Source organism: Bombus flavifrons, chromosome 11 (assembly GCF_040668555.2).
Source record: "Bombus flavifrons isolate JBK064 chromosome 11, iyBomFlav1_principal, whole genome shotgun sequence".
In the NCBI taxonomy this organism is placed as follows: domain Eukaryota; kingdom Metazoa; phylum Arthropoda; class Insecta; order Hymenoptera; family Apidae; genus Bombus; species Bombus flavifrons.
The window spans coordinates 10,912,296-10,930,361 of record NC_138452.1 but is presented as its reverse complement, the minus strand read 5'-3'; the positions used below and the strand labels follow the sequence as shown (position 1 = coordinate 10,930,361).

The window sequence follows — 18,066 nt, the reverse complement described above, 5'->3', positions numbered from 1 at the left end:
TTTGAAATCACAATTTTCGGACATTTAGGATTACGATTCTAAAGTATGTTTGACATCTAAATATTCATTTCTCCCGAGAAGGAAATCGCTATGACATTCGTTGAGCTTCGCCAATAGTAAAATATATATAAATTATCACAAGCAAAGCAGAAAATTGGAATGCATAACGCGATTCATAAAGCTTTAGCTTCGTTTAACCAGCAGCAGTGGTAGCTTTTCTAATGTTGAGATATAATCCTCCTAAAGCTGTCGTGGTGAGTCCTTTGGGATCGAGAACTACTGGAGTTTTTGTTTTTTCACAAGGTGAAACTTCGTAGTCCTTCAATACCTGTACGACTCCAAGTTTGGATTGCATGAGTCCCAATCGCATACCTGAAACAAAGAGTGAAAGATTAAGATTAAAAGTGACAGCCAATAAAATGTTTACAGATACAGGTTGCTACTTGCATCTTTCGTATAATGCTAATGACAACAATAGAAACTTAATCAATTATCTAATCGGGAATGTGTTATGGTAGAAATCTATTTGTTTAATAATCATAAACTGTATCAATATGTCTGATGGCAGAATATAGCAAACTGTACCAAAGTGATATGTTTAATAGATAATGCCTTGCACAGCCTTATTAAATATTTATTCACATTCTGGCAGTTTCTTCTCAACGAGTGGTGCAAAAAGGGGATAAACTTCTGTTAGATTGTATTCCGTTTTCAGATTTTTCTATTCATTTTTCATGATTGTAACTTACGTCACCGAGACACCGGTAATGTTTAATTTTACCGTATGCATATTCCCGAGGCAAAAGAGATTTCAAAACAAAAAGGTGTCGATTCCTTAATAAAAAAATTCGTATATAATACTAATATAAAAAGGTATGATTTAAAGGTCCAATCCAATGGTGTTTTGTAACTGCTAGTATAACTAGAAGTATAAATGTCAGCACATATATGTATTTCATTTCGATTCTTTTAACAGTACTTTCATACTTTTCCCATCGATAGCTCTGGCGTTAAAGACATTAGAAAATATTGCGGAAAATTTTACTAACCAATGCAGCCACGGGGACCCTCACCAAAGGGCAAGTAGACGAAACTTGGCCTGGCACGTTTGGCTTCCTCGGTAAATCGGAGTGGATCGTATTTTTCCGGATTTGGGAAGTACCGCGGATCGTAGTGCGAACCCATCATCGAAATGAATATTGGGGTACCTTTCTCTAGCACCAAATCGGAATTAGATACTTTGTAATCGGCAAGAGTAACTCGATCCAAGTATGCTACAGATGGATATTTACGAAGAGTTTCTGAAATTACCATATCGAGGTATGGTAACGTCGTAATCTGTGAAACATTATATTTCTTAGTATGTTTACAATTATATTACAACCTTTTTCACATACTATTCATATGCCTATCCCGTGTTTCTAATTTAACATTTTTGTAGTTGCCGTACCATATCGTATGTGATTTTGCCACCAGTTTTCTCTAGAGCATCCTGAATCTCTGCCCTAAGCGTCTTCTGTACATCTGGGTTCAATGCAAGTTCGTGCAGTGTGAAAGATATGGTGGTAGCAGATGTTTCAGAACCACCGATATAAAATATGGCAGCTTGTGATACTAAATCGTCACCATCGAATTCTGAAACACTCAAATTAAACAATATCGCAAAAGTTCAAATCGATCAAGTACATCTAGTACAATTGGAAAATAACTTGGAAGTAAATTAGACAATATAGATATTTGTGCAATATTTTCAATTTCTAACATGAATACAATTATGTTTGAAGCAGTAGTTATATTATTTTTTTGTTTGTTTCGCTGGAAGTTGACGGAATAAGGATATGGATAAAATTGTAATTCACAGAGTATGTTATTCGAAATTTCTAATTTTTGACCATTCATAAATAACTTAATTAAGAGAAATCAGTAAAATATTGCAGCCAATACATACTGTAATCCTTCAGACTTTCGTCGTTCTTGTATGTCTCCCTCATCTCGATCAACAAATCGATGACGTCATGTCTCTTTTGACCCGAACCGACTCGTTGTTCAATCACATCCCAGAAAACAGATCGGAAGAATTTAGTCGGTTTTTTTCCAAAGAACTTCGGTTTGAGATACTTGACTAATCCAGGGAAGAAGAATATAGCAAGGAATTCCATGCTACGATAGAAATCATAATCAAAGATCTTCCTGCCATATTCACGGAACGGTGCTTTTGGATTCTCCAACGAACCTACTTTTAAGCCAAACGCAGTGCTACCGATCATATCGGTAGTGAAATTCCCGCAAATATTTTTGAACTCGACTATTTTTCCTTCGCCTAAAACAGATATTAGATTTCCTATGATGTGTCTAGCATTGTTGCATTTTTAATCAAGAAACAATAGTTGCTAAATTTGAAAAGTCTCTCTCATCAAGAGAATTGACTTTTAATTTTGTTAAACATTTCTATTAAATAAGAATTATTGTTTTAAAAATATACATGGTGATTGGTAACTGGTGGTACAAGCAGTTAGTTCAATATACGGAGTGGTTGGTAATTGGTGGTGCAAGCGGAAAGGAGGTGATTCTACGCGAAAAAAGAAGTCGAAAATGTAGAATAAAAATTTTTCGTTTGAGGCTTTGTTTTCGAGAAAATCGACTTTGAATTTTCGCTCGGTACGCGTGCACTTTATCACGTCTCGTTAGAATGGATCTCACTGTAAATTTAAAAAAAAAATTAAAAAAGAAAATTAAAAAAAAAATTTTTATTCTATATTTTCGACTTCTTTTTTCGCGTAGAATCACCCCCTTTCCGCTTGTACCACCAGTTACCAACCACCCTGTATATTGAACTAACAACAGTTTCTCATGGTCAATCTGTTATTATGTAAATACACTAGAAATGCGGCTTACCATCCAAATGCAACGAATCTAGATGCTTTCCAAGGTCGTCAGCGACCGGCAGCATTATATCGAACATTTTCTTCAGCTTGCCCGGAGTAAAAAATGGCGTCAATTTTGGTCTGAGAGATTTCCATCCTGGATTTTTCATCATGAATAAATTTGCGTATCCAAGACGATCATTTTTCTCATCTGCAGTCGAGTACCTATCAGCGAAATAGTCGAAGTCCTTCATTAGGACGTGCTTCACGAGTTCTGGATCGCGAATTAACAGGTAAGGTTTATCCAAGATGTAGAAACCCAACAAAGGCAAATCTCTGCCATAATTATATAAGTCCTTGAGAAATTGCGGGGCCGATTTTTTTGACAGGAGACAGTCCATGAAGTTGCCTACGAAAGGTGTAGGTGCAAGCTCTTTCACGCCCCGTTTCGACCAGTAATTAAATTTCCGAGTCATGAACAGATAAGCGGCAACCATCAGGGTCGAGAAGATGAGGATGCCATCCAGACTCCAGTATAGCGTTAATAAGGCCATTTCAAATGAGTCTGAGGAGGAAAAATGTTTTTGTTGATATCAGAATATAATATTTATCAACACCCTTGGATTGCGAATTATCATGGATATATAGAAATGCAAAAGCTGGACAATATTTCGCGAATTGCTTCATCGTAATACAATCGTCCTCGAGACTCGTTACGCTTGCTTCTTATGTTGCAGGAAATGTAGGTGTCTACGCTCCCTTTGGTCGAATATTCTTTTTCCCAAAGTCGACGACACTCTGGTACTGCGGTACGTGCGTGGGCGAGTGCTAAGCAGGATGCATATAATACATGAATGTCTCAAGTAAAACAGTCGTTATGATGTTCTATTTAATGAGAGTGAAATAAATATCTTTTTGTGTTTGATTTCATTCACATAAATACGGAATTGCACAAATATCTGGAGGTTTGTTAATATCTAATAAATGAAATATATTATTGGTCTTTGGTTAAACAAAATCACGAATGTCAGTTCTTTTAAAACTTTAAGAACTTGTTGACCTATGACAAAACTTATTTTGTCAATTATTAATCTAGTAGGAACACTTTTCTAATGTTTTTATAAAGAAGATGAAATATAATAATAGAACTGGCATTCTGTTTGAACACAATTGTATATTATTTAATCAATGAGTAATTTGCTGGCACAGAGTGTTGAATATTCAGGCGACTCGCGTGGAATGATTCAAGATTTGAGTTTTCATCAAGGAGCGGAGAATATTAGAAAAGGAATACCACTTAAGAAAACTATATTTTATATTATGAACGTAGTTTGTTCAAATGGAAGAATGGTTGAAAGGTAAATGTAAATTATTTTCTCAAGAAGTATCATTTCAGTGAAATTCTAATGATTGTATCCGTAACTGATCTGTATGACCAATCGGATTTGGCGGAATCTGCTTTCTTTTCCACGTGCATCCCCATTAATTAAAGGCAAACAGTAAACTTTGGAGGTAATTAGGAAAATACTGTTCGATTAAAACTGAGTAAATGATTCAGAAAAGGAAGAAATGGTAACATATTACACTTTACATAAGTTCATGAAACAGAGTAGGGACACATTTGAATCTAATTTACAAAATGAAAGAGGAAAATTATCAGAAAATAATAGAAAAATAAAACAGTTAATCTAATTCTGCGGTATGTGTTGCAGTGAAAAATACCGTACGTACCGCTATGAAACGAATTCTTCGCTAGTCACAAGCACTATAAAGTAGCAGATACCAAATAAAATAAGAAAATATTTCCGAAGCTTGTAATGTGCATTACGATAGTGAGCTTTGCCTTGTCGGCTGTGGTAGTATATACGTCTCATCCTGTAATCTCCCCTCTCTTGTGAAATTTACCGCTGAATCATTACTTGCTGACAAAGTGCCATTTACGAAAAATTCTCGTAACAGATTTTTGCATCGAGAAAATAGTAAGAATTGACATTTTACCCGGTAAGATAGTTTTTTCGAAGTAATCAGTTGTTTTTAATGTATAATAATCATCTCGGCGGTAATCTACTGCTTAATTTTCACACATTAAGGAACGTGTTATAAAATTTCTATATACAGCACCAATATTTTGAATATTACACAATTATTGTAAAGACATATTTCGATCAACCGCTTCCATAAAATGATATAATTAAAAAATTGCATTGGAAGCTCAATTTTCTCAATCGAATTGTATTTTCACACGTAAGGAGGTATAGATATTGGAAAGTTGCTTTCTATCACTTTCCTCTTTCCAGATCCGGCCAAATAAGCGGCACAAATTATACGTAATTGGGTCATATAAATGACAATATTCTCAAATTTCGTACAAAGGTATTTTTTACCATTTTTCCAACATGACCTAGAGTATATTTGCTTAAAGTACATATTCTAGAACATACATCATATCATCCATTATAACGAATAATCTTTTGCATAATTGAAAAAGTGTTATCAATGAAGTTAGAGGTTACAATGTATCAGCATTATTTACCTGCTTAATAGCAAAAAGTGCAGCAATATAGGCAGTAATATTTTAGAAGTAACAAATGTGATAATTTCATATTCAACCGCCATTCTTGTTGTGAAGTGTCAAGTGAAATTACTAAAATTAATAAAAATGTACAAATTATTGACAAGTGAATAATCTCAACTGGTAACAAATATTATGGGGGTTTTCAATTACAAAGTTATCCAGGAGATTTAGAGTCGGATTTCACAAAAAAATTTCTACGACTTGTTGCCTCGTTCATCGTGCAATAAATATTTGTGGAATATATTGATAAATATCCTTGGCTCAAAGCCTGTTCCTTATCCATACGCTGGTATTGTTACATGCTAAATTGTCATTGAGCAAGTATATTGGAATATATGTATAATCTAAAGTTTAAGCATTCCTCTTTTTATAGTGGAATATGATCTTTCACTTAACAAGGAATAAACAGGCAAATCATGTCAACATAAGTAAAATCAACGTAAGTGGTGTGAATGTTACCAATTACTATATGATTACCTTCTGATAAAAGTGAAGTAGTCGTGTGATAACCATGGGAAGGTTAGTTAAGATCAAAATTTCCACATATCTTACTTTGTATAACTTAATTACTCTGATTACAAATTGATCTACGTAAAACATATGTACCGTATGGTTAAAAAACAGATATCTTTTAAATAGTAATATATATATATAAATTATAGTAATATATATATATATATATACAAATTATCACAAGCAAAGCAGAAAATTGGAATACATAACGCGATTCATAAAGCTTTAGGTTCGTTTAACCAGCAGCAGTGGTAGTTTTTCTAATGTTGAGATATAATCCTCCTAAAGCTGTCGTGGTGAATCCTTTGGGATCTAGAACTACTGGAGTTTTTGTTTTTTCACAAGGCGAAACTTCGTAGTCCTTCAATACCTGTACGACTCCAAGTTTGGATTGCATGAGTCCCAATCGCATACCTGAATCGAAGAGTGAAAGAGAGAAATTATCGTAAGTAAAATTAAAAGTGACGGCCAACAGGAAGTTGAAAGATACGAATTGGTACTGGAACGCGTAAATTACCCACCACATTCGTGAGAGGAACAATTTTTAATTACGTATAATACGAACGAGTTTTTCGAGTAGTTTCTAACTGCTATTGTAAGTTTTAATTTTTTAAATTATTTTGGTTACAATTTTATATTGATTAGATTATGGACAAATAGGTCATGAACACAATGAGATTTAGATCCGCATAAAGATAGTTGACAAGTGGAATGAACGATATCTATGACGATATGGTTATCTCTTGATAAAATTAAAAGTTATCGCCAATTGACTACCGCGAGATTGGTTAAGGTTGAGATTAAGATTTCTACTTATAACATTTTATATATCTTAACGCAACTGATTGCAAATTGTTCTCGGACAAAAGTACATACGCCATCCTTAGAAAAATAGATATCATTTAAAAAAAGAATAATCTATATATGTCCTTGTAGTACGTATGTTTGCTCATATATGTATTTCACTTTGACTGTTTTAACACTGCTTTCGTATTTTTGCCATTGATAGTTCTAACGTTAAAGATGTTGCAAAATATTTTGAAAAATTTTACTAACCAATGCAGACGTGTGGTCCCTCGCCAAAGGGAAAGTAGACGAAATTTGGCCTGGCATTTTTGGCTTCGTCGGTAAATCGAAGTGGATCGTATTTTTCCGGATTTGGAAAATACCGCGGATCGTAGTGCGAACCCATCATCGAAATGAATATTGGGGTACCTTTCTCTAGCACCAGATCGGAATTAGGCATTTTGTAATCAGCAAGAGTAACTCGATCCAAGAAAGCCAGAGGTGGATATTTACGAAGAGTTTCCGAAATAACCATATCAAGATATGGTAACGTCATAACCTGTGAAAAGATTATGTTTACAATTACGTTATAACATTCCTCACATGCTATTCATTTTTCTCTCGCGTGTATCTTAGTTAATATCGTTGTAGTTGTCATACCATATCGTATGTGATTTTGCCATCAGTTTTCGCCAGAGCATCGTGAATCTCTGCCCTAAGTGTCTTCTGTACATCTGGGTTCATTGCAAGTTCGTGCAGTGTAAAAGACATGGTAGTAGAAGATGTTTCGAAACCACCAGTAAAAAATATGACTGCTTGTGATACTAAATCGTCACCCTCGAATTCTGAGACATGCAAATTAATCATACGCAAAAGTTCAGCAAAACGATCTAATATATTTAGTACAATTGGAAACTAACTTGAAAGCGAATTAGCAAATATAGATATCTGGGCATAATTTTCAATTTGTAATATGAATATAATTATATTGAAAGAAGTAGCCGCGTTATTTTTCGTCTGTTTCACTGGGAGTTCACGAAATAAGGATATGAATGAAATCGTAATTCATAGAGCATGTTGTTCGAAATTTCTGATTTTTGATGATAAATAAATAATTTCATTAATAGAAATTAGTAAAATATTGCAGCAAATACATACTGTAATCCTTCAGACTTTCGTCGTTCTTGTATGTCTCCCTCATCTCGATCAGCAAATCGATGAGATCATTCCTCTTTTGACCCGAACTGATTCGTTGATCAATCACATCCCAGAAAATAGATCGGAGGAAGTTACTCGTTTTTTTTCCAAACAACTTCGGTTTAAGATACTTGACTAATCCAGGGAAGAAGAATATATTAAGGAATTCCATGCTACGATAGAAATCATAATCGAAGATCTTCCTGCCATATTCGCGGAACGGTGCTTTTGGATTCTCCAACGAACCTACTTTTAAGCCAAACGCAGTGCTACCGATCATATCGGTAGTGAAATTCGCGCAAATATCCTTGAACTCGATTACTTTTCCTTCGCCTGAAACAGGTATTAGATTTCTTATCGTGTGTCTGACACAATTATATTTTTAACCAAGACACAATAATTGTAAAATTTAAAGTCCATCGCACCACAGAGCATTGACTTTTAATTTTGTTAAACATTTCTATTAAATAAGAATTATTGTTTTAAAAATATATATCGAACTAACAACAGTTTCTCATGAAATGCGGCTTACCCTCCAAATGCAAGGAATCGAGATGCTTTGCAAGATCGTCAGCGACCATCAGCATTAACTCGAACATTTTCTTCAACTTGCCCGAGGTAAAAATCGGTGTTAATTTTGTTCTGAGAGATCTCCATCCTGGATTTTTCATCATGAACACATTTGCATATCCAAGACGATCATTTTTCTTATCTGCAGTCGCGTATCTATCAGCGAAATAGTTGAAGTCCTTCACTAGGACGTGCTTCACGAGTTCTGGATCGCGAACTAAAAGGTAAGGTTTGTCGAAGATGTAGAATCCCAAGAAAGGTAAACCTTCGCCGTAATTGTATAGGTCCCTGACAAATTCTGAGGCTGATGTTCTTGACAGAATACAATCCATGAAGTTGCCTACGAAGGGCGTGGGTGCAAGCTCTTTCACGCCTCGTTTCGACCAGTAGTTGAATTTCCGAGTCACGAACAAATAAGCGGCAACCATCAGTGACGACAGAATCAGGATACCATCCAGTCCCCAGTATGGCGTTAACAAGGCCATTTTGAATCAGTCTGATAAGGAAAAATTCTTTTGTTGGTCCCGGAAGACAATATTTATCAACAACTTTTAGTTTACGGATTTTGATGGATTTGATGAAAATGTAAATGTATAGAAAGTGTAGTAGGAGGATGGTGTAGTATATGGAAAATGTATGATGTTCGGTTTAATGATGAAAATAATATATTTGGTAAAATGAGCAATGTATCGCGAAACGGGAAGATACATCGTTGTTTAGAGAACGTCCCACTCTTCTCATATAAATGTTCTTCTGAATGAAATATTTGCGATAATACAATACTTCGCAGTACGATCAGTGGAAATACAATCTCTCTCGGGGCTCAGCATACCTCTTAAGTTGTGGGGAACGTAGGCAGCCTGTCATACAAATTCGGTGCCCTTTCTCCCAAAAATCGATACCGTTCCGAGTGAAACGGATTACGTATCGCAATATCACAGCGACCACTTGGAGGCGTGGACCTCGGTGACAAGGTTTACGATACGTCGATTGGGGCATTCATATCGGCAATAAGTTAATGTTGTAAATAATTTCCCTCCGTGCGTCTCAAAACTCGACGTCACATTTTCATCGCACACCTTGTACTTTGGCCAGCCTCTTATACGCATCTTGGGGATAGGGACCTCTATGTATAATAAAATATGCCTAGTATAAGATGCACATAATACATGAGTGTCTCAAGTAAAACAGTCGTTATGATATTCTATTTAATGAGAGTGAAATAAATCATTATTTGTGTTTAATTTCATTCGTAAAAATACAAAATTGCACAAATATCTGGAGGTTTGTTAATATATAATAAATGAAATATATTATTGGTCTTTGGTTAAACAAAACCACTAATGTCAGTTCTTTTAAAACTTTAAAAATTTGTTAACCTATGAGAAAACTTATTTTGTCAATTATTAATCTAGTAGAAACATTTTTTTAATGTTTTTATAAAGAAGATGAAATATAATAATAGAACCGGCTTTCTGATTGAACACAATTGTATATTATTTAATCAACGAGTAATTTTCTGGCTCAGAATGATGAATATTCTGGGGTCTCGCGTGGAATGATTCAAGATTAGAGTTTTCATCAAGGAGCGGAGAATATTGGAAAAGGAATACCATTTAAGAAAACTATATTCTATGCGATGGAAGTAGTTTGTTCAAACGGAGGAATAGTTGGAAGGTAAATGTAAATTATTTTCTCAAGAAGAATCATTTCAGTGAAAGCCTAATGATTGTATCCGTGATTGATCTGTATGATCGTTCGGATTTGATGGAATCTGCCTTCTTTTCCACGAAGATTCCGATTAATAAAAGACGAAACAGTAAAATTTTAGTGTAATTAATAAAATATTATTCGATTAAAGTTGAGTAAATTATTCAGAAAAGAAGGAAAAGGTAACAAATTGCAGTATACATAATATACATATAAGAATCAGAGTTGCCTCACATGCGAATTTAATATTCAAAATAAAGAACGAGAATTATTTGTAAATGATAGAAGATTAGAAGAAATAACTTAATTCTGTCATATGTTTTACAGTGAAATATACGGTACGTACCACTATGAAACGAATACTTCAGTCGTCACAAGCACTATAATGTAACAGATGCCAAATTCAGATTTGCGCTAAGTGAGAGAACATTTCTGAATCTTGCAACGTACCTTATTTGAATGAGCTCTGTATTATCGGCAGCGGTTGCATATATGTGTCATTTGTAATTTCCCCTCTCTTGAAAATTTTACCTCTGTATTATCGCCGTCAGACAAAGTACAATTAAAGCTCGATTGAATTTTCATATCAGACTTAAGCATCGAGAAGATAATAAAAATTGCCATCTTATCAGCTAAGATATTTTTTTCAAAGTTATCATTTTGTTTTACGTATAGTTAACAACTCGGCTACAACCAATTCACTGCTAAATAAAAAATTGTTATTTATCGTAACAACATTTTGAATATTACACAATTATTGTAAAGGAATATTTCGATGAGTCGCTTCTATAAAATAATACAATGAAAAAATAACATAGAAAGCTCAATTTTCTCAGTCGAAACGAATTTTCACAAGCAAAACGGTATAGATATTAGGAAGTTTCCTTCCATCTCTGTCCTATCTCCAGAAGGTGCGGAACAAGTAAGCCCCGTAATAGACTTTCCTCCTTGGCGGTACAGGAAATAATGACTTATATGATATCTGACTCAAATTGCCTTCATCTCAATTCAGTTATTAATACAATATATAGTGGTCGTCTGTTGATCACGAGGAGCATTGTTCTATCTTTTTGCGATACGGGACATATAGGCACTGTACATTAAAATCGTTACATTTCCGGGCCCCGTAGGATCTTTTACTGCAATGTATTGGTTTACCCTGCAAACACTCAATTACTGTTTATTTTTTTGGATATATGCATTTCTTATAATGTGAGTAAGGTATGCCTCAGACAAATTCCATTTGTTTAACAATCATGAACTGTATCAATATGTCTGCTAGCAGAATGTAATAAACAGTACCTAGTTATTTTGTCTAGAAGTTAATGCAATGCAATGCGTTGTTGAATACGTATTCACATTCAATCTGTTTCTTCTTAACCAGCGGTCAACAGAGAATATAAAATTCTGCTACATCGTATTCCGTTTTCAAATTGTCTAGATGTCCGTGATAAATGTAGCATATCTCAGCATGTAACCGGGTATGTCTAATTTTGCTTTATCTACTTAATTACGGATGATACGTACAAATCTTTCCACACTGTACGAAACTATCTTTTTTGATAAGAATTTGGGTTATGATAATATTTTGAGTTATAATAAATGGGTCAATAGTATATAAAGTTGCGTACAAAGATAGTTTTTACCACTCACCAACATAATCTAGAATATATCTAACGTTTGACGTGGATATCCTAGTGGATATATACTATATCGTCTATTATACGCAATGATATTTTGGATGATTGAAAAAATGTTGTTAGTGAATTTCGAAAATTGCTAGTTGCAAAGATGCAGATTTATTCTCCTGCATAATGGATAGGAATGGATAAGTAATAAAGTCAGTCATGTTTCTTAAACAAATTTTACAAGTTGCAAGTCAACTTATACTTCTGGAATCACCAATAATCAGCAATTTAGAGGTGTAACAAGAATTACGGAAACTTTCAATTACAAAGTTCTCTAAGATATATAAAATTTCACAAATAAACATTCCTAAAATATATTAACACATAAAATAAAAAATTTAACATATAAATTATAAAATTTCAAAACTCATATATATGCTAAAGCATTTTTATCCTAGAACTCGTAAGTTATCAGTAAAATGGCATTATCACATGATAAATTACTGAGAAGAAAAGAGATACATACGTAAGGATATATAAATATCCAACCCAATCATATTAAGTAACTGCTAATGTTGATAATTTTTTTAATTACATTAGTTATAATTTTACATTTATTAGATTATGGACAAACAGGTTACGCAAACTTTGTGATATTTAGAACCGTGTAAAGATTGGTTATAAATAGAATCAACGATATCTATGAGGCTAGGATTATTTTATCATAATAGTGAAGTCGCCATGTGACTTTTATATGATGTTGCAAGTTGAGATTAAACTATTCACGTATACATCTTTCATATATTTTCAATGATATCAGTCTTGTTTAATGTGTTCTATTAACAACTCAGTTATAACCAATTCACTGATTATTTTCTACACATTAGAAGACACGTCACACAATTCCCTTCCACGGTACCAAAATTCTGAATATTATACAACTTTTGTAAAGTCCTACATAAAATAGTATGAACATAACTGTTAATAATCTACAGAAAATTGTATAATACAAAAGTCACATGGGCGAAACTTATTTCTCTTCTTAGTCAATCAGGTTTTCCATCCTGAAGGAATTGTCACAAAATGATTTTTTATTACATAAAATTTTCTAATAGAACAGCCAGAGCGAAATACCAGAAAAAGTGACTCGTCTCTGTCTTCGACGATTTTTAAATATGTTATAGATGTCAACATTTCGAACAACTTTTTTCTGTATATATAATTGACGGTCTCGGTTAGTTATCAGGACGTTTGTAACAAACTGTCATTATCACTTTAGTGAAATCTGCTTACAGTTGTACGTATGCGCCAGAATTGCTTGCTGATTCTTATATTTTTTGCTTAAAACAAGAGTCGGATAAACTTAAAATGCCGTTGCACAATTGCATATGCGAGGCTGCAAGAAAATTCTAATACAATTGAATCGAAAATGAATAGCATTGATATATTGGGTTTGGGTTTGGGAGATCTTATTGTAAATTAATTAGCCGTGATGCACTGGTCACGTGGCGGCCTACGAGCCGATTATTTTGGTTTGTAAGTGAAAATAACTGAATTAATCAAATACATATACGTGACAACGTAAGTGAAAGAGAACTCTATTTCTTCTGTACGCAATATATTCCCTTCCCATTACGATCCAGAAAATCAACAGAAACAAGATTTCGTATTATTTAATGTTGTTTAAGATTAATAACTTTCGTTAGTTTCAGATATTTGAATTTACAAGTTTCAAGCATTTAGAATTACGATTCTAAAATATATTTAACATCTAAGGATTCATTTCTGCCAAGAAAGATATAGATGTCCTTTGTTGAACTTCGTAAATTATATCGAAATTGTCACAAGCAAAGCGGAAAATTGAAATGCACAACGCAATTCGTAAAACTTTAGCTTCGTTTAACCAGCAGCAGTGCTAATCTTTCGAATGTTGAGATATAATCCTCCTAACGATGTCGTGGCGAGTCCTTTGGGATCTAGGGCAATTGGAATTTTGGTCTTTTTACAAGGTGAAATTTCGTAGTCCTTCAAAATCTGTACGACTCCAAGTTTGGATTGCATGAGTCCCAATCTCACACCTGAAACGAAGAGTGAAAGAGAGAAATTATCGTAAGTAAAATTAAAAGTGACAGCCAACAGAAAGTTTAAAGATGCAAGTTTATACTTGTGCCTTTCGTATAATGTTAGTAACATGAGTAGAAACTTAGTAACAGTCATCTATTCGGGAGTGTATACTACAGTAGAACTCTATTTGTTTAATAATCATAAACTGTATCTATTTGTCCGATAATAGAGTGTAGTTAACTCTTTCAAAATAATATGTCTAATATTTAATACCATGCAACGCGTTGTTAAATATTTATTCACATTCAACCAGTTTCTTTTCAAGTAGTGGTGAAAAAAAGGAGATAAATTTCTGTTAGATTGTATTGTTCCGTCATGCTTATGAGCGGTTCCAGGGCCCGTTCCGCCATGCGCGAGGTACGGTCACCGTGGATATTTTAACCGGTACGAATCTAGCACTACCCGGCGCCCACTTTCCGAAGGGCGCGGGGCGCCGACAAAGGTTTCCTCCACAAAAAAAAAAAAGAGAGTATTTTACCGTTTTCAAATTCTCTAGTCATCCTCTATAATTGTAACTTATCTCAGAATATAACCTGTAATGTTTAATTTTACCGTATGCACATTCCCGAGACAAAAGAAATTTCAAAACAAAAAGGTGTCCATCCCTTAATAAAAATGTTCGTATATAATAATAATATCAGAAGGCATGATCTAAAAGTCAAATCCAATCGTGTTTTATAACTGCTAGTATAACTAGAAATATAAATTTTATATACACATACATATATTTCATTTCGATTCTTTTAATACTACTTTCATACGTTTGCCATCGATAGTTCTAACGTTAAAGATGTTGGAAAATATTTTGAAAAATTTTACTAACCAATGCAGATGTGGGGTCCCTCGCCAAAAGGAAAGTATATACAATTTGGCCTGGAACGTTTGGCTTCGTCGGAGAATCTGAGTGGATCGTATTTTTCCGGATTTGGGAAGTACTGTGGATCGTAGTGCGAACCGATCATCGAAATGAATATTGGGGTACCTTTCTCTAGCACCAGATCGGAATTAGGCATTTTGTAATCATCAACAGCGACTCGATCCAAGAATCCTAGAGGTGGATATTTGCGAAGAGTTTCCGAAATAACCATATCGAGATATGGTAACTTCATAATCTGTGAAAAGATTACATTTATCATTATGTTTACAATTACGTTATAACATTCCTCATATGCTATTCATTTTTCTCTCGCGTGTTTCTAAATTAATATCTTTGTAGTTGCCGTACCATATCGTATGTGATTTTGCCATCAGTATTCGCCAGAGCATCGTGAATCTCTGCCCTAAGTGTCTCTTGTATATCTGGGTTCAATGCAAGTTCGTACAGTGTGAAAGAAATGGTGGTGGCAGATGTTTCGAAACCAGCAATAAAAAACACCGCCGCTTGTGCCACTAAATCGTCACCGTCAAATGCTGAAACATGCAAATTAATGTTCATCGCAAAAGTTCAGGAAAACGATCTAATATATTCAATATATTTAGAAACTAGCTTGAAAGCAAATTAGCAAATATAGATATTTTGGCTCAATTATCAATTTGTAACGTGAATACAATTGTGTTTGAAGGAGTCGTCACGTTATTCTTCGTCTGTTTTGCTGAGAGTTCACGAAATAAGGATGTGGATGAAATCGTAATTCAAAGAGCATGTTACTCGAAATTTTCGATCTCTGACAAGTCATTAATAACTTACTTCGCTAATAGAAATTAGTAAAACGTTGCAGCAAATACATACTGTAATCCGTCAGAGTTTCGTCGTTCTTGTGTTTCTCCCTTATGTCGATCAGCGAATCGATGAGATCATTCCTCGTTTCACCCGAACTGATTCGTTGATCAATCACATCCCAGAAAATAGATCGGAGGAAGTTAGTCGCTGCTTTTCCAAAGAATTTCGATTTAAAAAACTTGACTACTCCAGGGCAGAAGAATATAGTAAGGAATTCCATGCTACGATACAAATCACACTCGAAGATCTTTCTGCCATATACACGGAACGGTGCTTTTGGATTCTCCAACGAACCTACTCTTAAGCCAAACGCAGTGCTACCGATCATATCGGTAGTGAAATTCCCGCAAATATCTTTGAACTCGATTACTTTTCCTTCGCCTGAAACAGATATTAGATTTCTTATCGTGTGTCTGGCGCTATTGTATTTTGAAAATTTGTAATTTGAAAATTTGAAGTCCATCGCACCACAGAGCATTGACTTTTAATTTTGTTAAACATTTCTATTAAATAAGAATTATTGTTTTAAAAATATATATTTAACCAACAACAGTTTCTCATGGTCAATCTGTTATTATGTAAATGCACTAAAAATGCGGCTTACCCTCCAAATGCAACGAATCGAGATGCTTTGCAAGATCGTCAGCGATTACCAACATTAACTCGAACATTTTCTTCAACTTGCCCGTGGTAAATATCGGTGTTAATTTTGTTCTGAGAGATTTCCATCCTGGATTTTTCATCAAGAACATAGTTGCGGATCCAAGACGATCACATTTGCGATCTGTAGTCGCGTGTCTATCAGCGAAATAGTTGAAGTCCTTCACTAGGACTTGCTTCACGAGTTCTGGATCGCGAATTAACAGGAAAGGTTTGTCGAAGATGTAGAATCCCAAGAAAGGTAAACCTTCGCTGTAATTGTATAGGTCCTTGACAAATTCTGAGGCTGATTTTCTTGACAGAAGACAGTCCATGAAGTTGCCTACGAAGGGCGTAGGCGGAACCTCTTTCACGCCCCGTTTCGACCAGTAGTTGAATTTCCGTGTCATGAACAAATAAGCGGCAACCATCAGTGACGACAGAATCAGGAGACCATCCAAACCCCAGTATGGCGTTAACAAGGCCATTTTGAATCAGTCTGATAAGGAAAAATTCTTTTGTTGGTCCCGGAAGACAATATTTATCAACAACTTTTAGTTTACGGATTTTGATGGATTTGATGAAAATGTAAATGTATAGAAAGTGTAGTAGGAAGATGGTGTAGTATATGGAAAATGTATGATGTTCGGTTTAATGATGAAAATAATATATTTGGAGCAAAATGAGCAATGTATCGCGAAACAGGAAGATTCATCGTTGTTTACAGAACGTCCAACTCTTCTCATATAAATGTTTTTCTGAATGAAACACTTGCAATAACACAATCCTTCGCAGTACGGTAAGTGGAAATACAATCTCTCTCAGGGATCAGCATTCCTATTAAATTGTTTGGAAAGTAGGCATCCCTCTTACTCAACTCGGATGTCCTCTTTTCTAACAACCGATATCACCCGGAGTTAGCAAAGTGAAAACAGGTGAATGCTTAGGGGGCGTACGCACCACGATCACTCAGCGACTACTTGGAGGCTTAGACCTCGGTAGCAAGGTTTACGATATGTCGATTGGGGCATTCATTTCGGCAACTAATTAATTTTGTAAATAATTTCCCTCAGTACGTCTCAAAATTCGACGTCACGTTTTCATCGCAAACCTTGTACCTCGGCCAGGCCCTTGTTCGTATCTTGGGGATCGCGACCGCTATATATAATTAAAAATGCCTCGAGTAGAATGCACACAATACATAAATGTCTCAAGTATAACAGTCGTTACGATATTTAAGTTACAAAATGGGGGATGAAAATTATTTGTAAATAATGGAGGATTAGAACAAATAGCTTAATTCTGTCGTATTTTTTACAGTGAAATATATAGTACGTACCACTATGAAACGATTACTTCAGTTGTTACAAGTACTATAATGTAACAGATATCAAACTCAGATTTGAGGCAAAATGAGAAAACGTCCCGAAACTTGTACCACTTGCTATGAGAATGAGCTTTTTATCGTGGACTGTTATAGCTTATAAATTATATCTGTAATTTCCCTCTCTTCAAAACTTTACCGCTGTGTCATACTGGCGGACAAAGTGCGATTAGGGATCAACTAAATTTAGCAATGAGACGATGATGAAAATTTACATCTTAGCTGCTAAGATATCTTTTTCGAAGTTATCGTCCTAGTTCAGAGTATAGTTAACAACTCGACTATGACCAATTCACTGTTACATAAAACTACACTATCTACACTATCAACATTCTGATTAATACATTATTATCGTA

At 34.6% G+C, this 18,066-nt stretch overlaps 3 protein-coding genes across 4 annotated transcripts; all 3 read right to left on the bottom strand.

The window, feature by feature from the left end:
- Positions 1-23: 23 nt before the first annotated feature.
- LOC138185030 (cytochrome P450 6k1-like) lies at positions 24-17,695 on the bottom strand. 2 transcript variants are annotated; one of them, XM_069123622.1, is made up of 6 exons: positions 17,666-17,695; positions 2,896-3,429; positions 1,949-2,320; positions 1,451-1,635; positions 1,050-1,338; positions 24-372 (listed from the first exon to the last, which is right to left on the bottom strand). In XM_069123622.1, the coding sequence occupies exons 2-6, from the start codon at positions 3,416-3,418 to the stop codon at positions 194-196; spliced, it is 1,548 nt and encodes a 515-aa protein (XP_068979723.1). In that variant the 5' UTR covers positions 3,419-3,429; positions 17,666-17,695; the 3' UTR covers positions 24-193. The 2 variants fall into 2 exon arrangements, with proteins under 2 accessions (XP_068979723.1, XP_068979722.1); XM_069123621.1 differs by lacking the exon at positions 17,666-17,695 and adding an exon at positions 4,596-4,671.
- Positions 6,122-10,657, bottom strand: LOC138185029 (cytochrome P450 6k1-like). The gene is made up of 6 exons (XM_069123620.1): positions 10,562-10,657; positions 8,468-9,001; positions 7,897-8,268; positions 7,399-7,583; positions 7,009-7,297; positions 6,122-6,366 (listed from the first exon to the last, which is right to left on the bottom strand). The coding sequence occupies exons 2-6, from the start codon at positions 8,988-8,990 to the stop codon at positions 6,188-6,190; spliced, it is 1,548 nt and encodes a 515-aa protein (XP_068979721.1). The 5' UTR covers positions 8,991-9,001; positions 10,562-10,657; the 3' UTR covers positions 6,122-6,187.
- On the bottom strand, positions 13,445-16,849 carry LOC138185032 (cytochrome P450 6k1-like). Its single transcript, XM_069123625.1, has 5 exons — positions 16,292-16,849; positions 15,697-16,068; positions 15,193-15,377; positions 14,791-15,079; positions 13,445-13,921 (listed from the first exon to the last, which is right to left on the bottom strand). Exons 1-5 carry the CDS (start codon positions 16,812-16,814, stop codon positions 13,743-13,745), a joined length of 1,548 nt encoding a protein of 515 aa, XP_068979726.1. The 5' UTR covers positions 16,815-16,849; the 3' UTR covers positions 13,445-13,742.
- Positions 17,696-18,066: the final 371 nt, after the last annotated feature.

Coding starts and splice junctions, on each gene's coding strand:
- LOC138185030 (XM_069123622.1), bottom strand. CDS start 3,418: ATGGCCTTATTAACGCTATACTGGAGTCTGGATGGCATCCTCATCTTC. Junction 2,321..2,895: donor AGATTCGTTGCATTTGGATG/GTAAGCCGCATT, acceptor TATCTGTTTTAG/GCGAAGGAAAAATAGTCGAG. Junction 373..1,049: donor GGGTCCCCGTGGCTGCATTG/GTTAGTAAAATT, acceptor TCTTTGTTTCAG/GTATGCGATTGGGACTCATG.
- LOC138185029 (XM_069123620.1), bottom strand. CDS start 8,990: ATGGCCTTGTTAACGCCATACTGGGGACTGGATGGTATCCTGATTCTG. Junction 8,269..8,467: donor CGATTCCTTGCATTTGGAGG/GTAAGCCGCATT, acceptor TACCTGTTTCAG/GCGAAGGAAAAGTAATCGAG. Junction 6,367..7,008: donor GGGACCACACGTCTGCATTG/GTTAGTAAAATT, acceptor TCTTCGATTCAG/GTATGCGATTGGGACTCATG.
- LOC138185032 (XM_069123625.1), bottom strand. CDS start 16,814: ATGGCCTTGTTAACGCCATACTGGGGTTTGGATGGTCTCCTGATTCTG. Junction 16,069..16,291: donor CGATTCGTTGCATTTGGAGG/GTAAGCCGCATT, acceptor TATCTGTTTCAG/GCGAAGGAAAAGTAATCGAG. Junction 15,378..15,696: donor CGAAACTCTGACGGATTACA/GTATGTATTTGC, acceptor TGCATGTTTCAG/CATTTGACGGTGACGATTTA.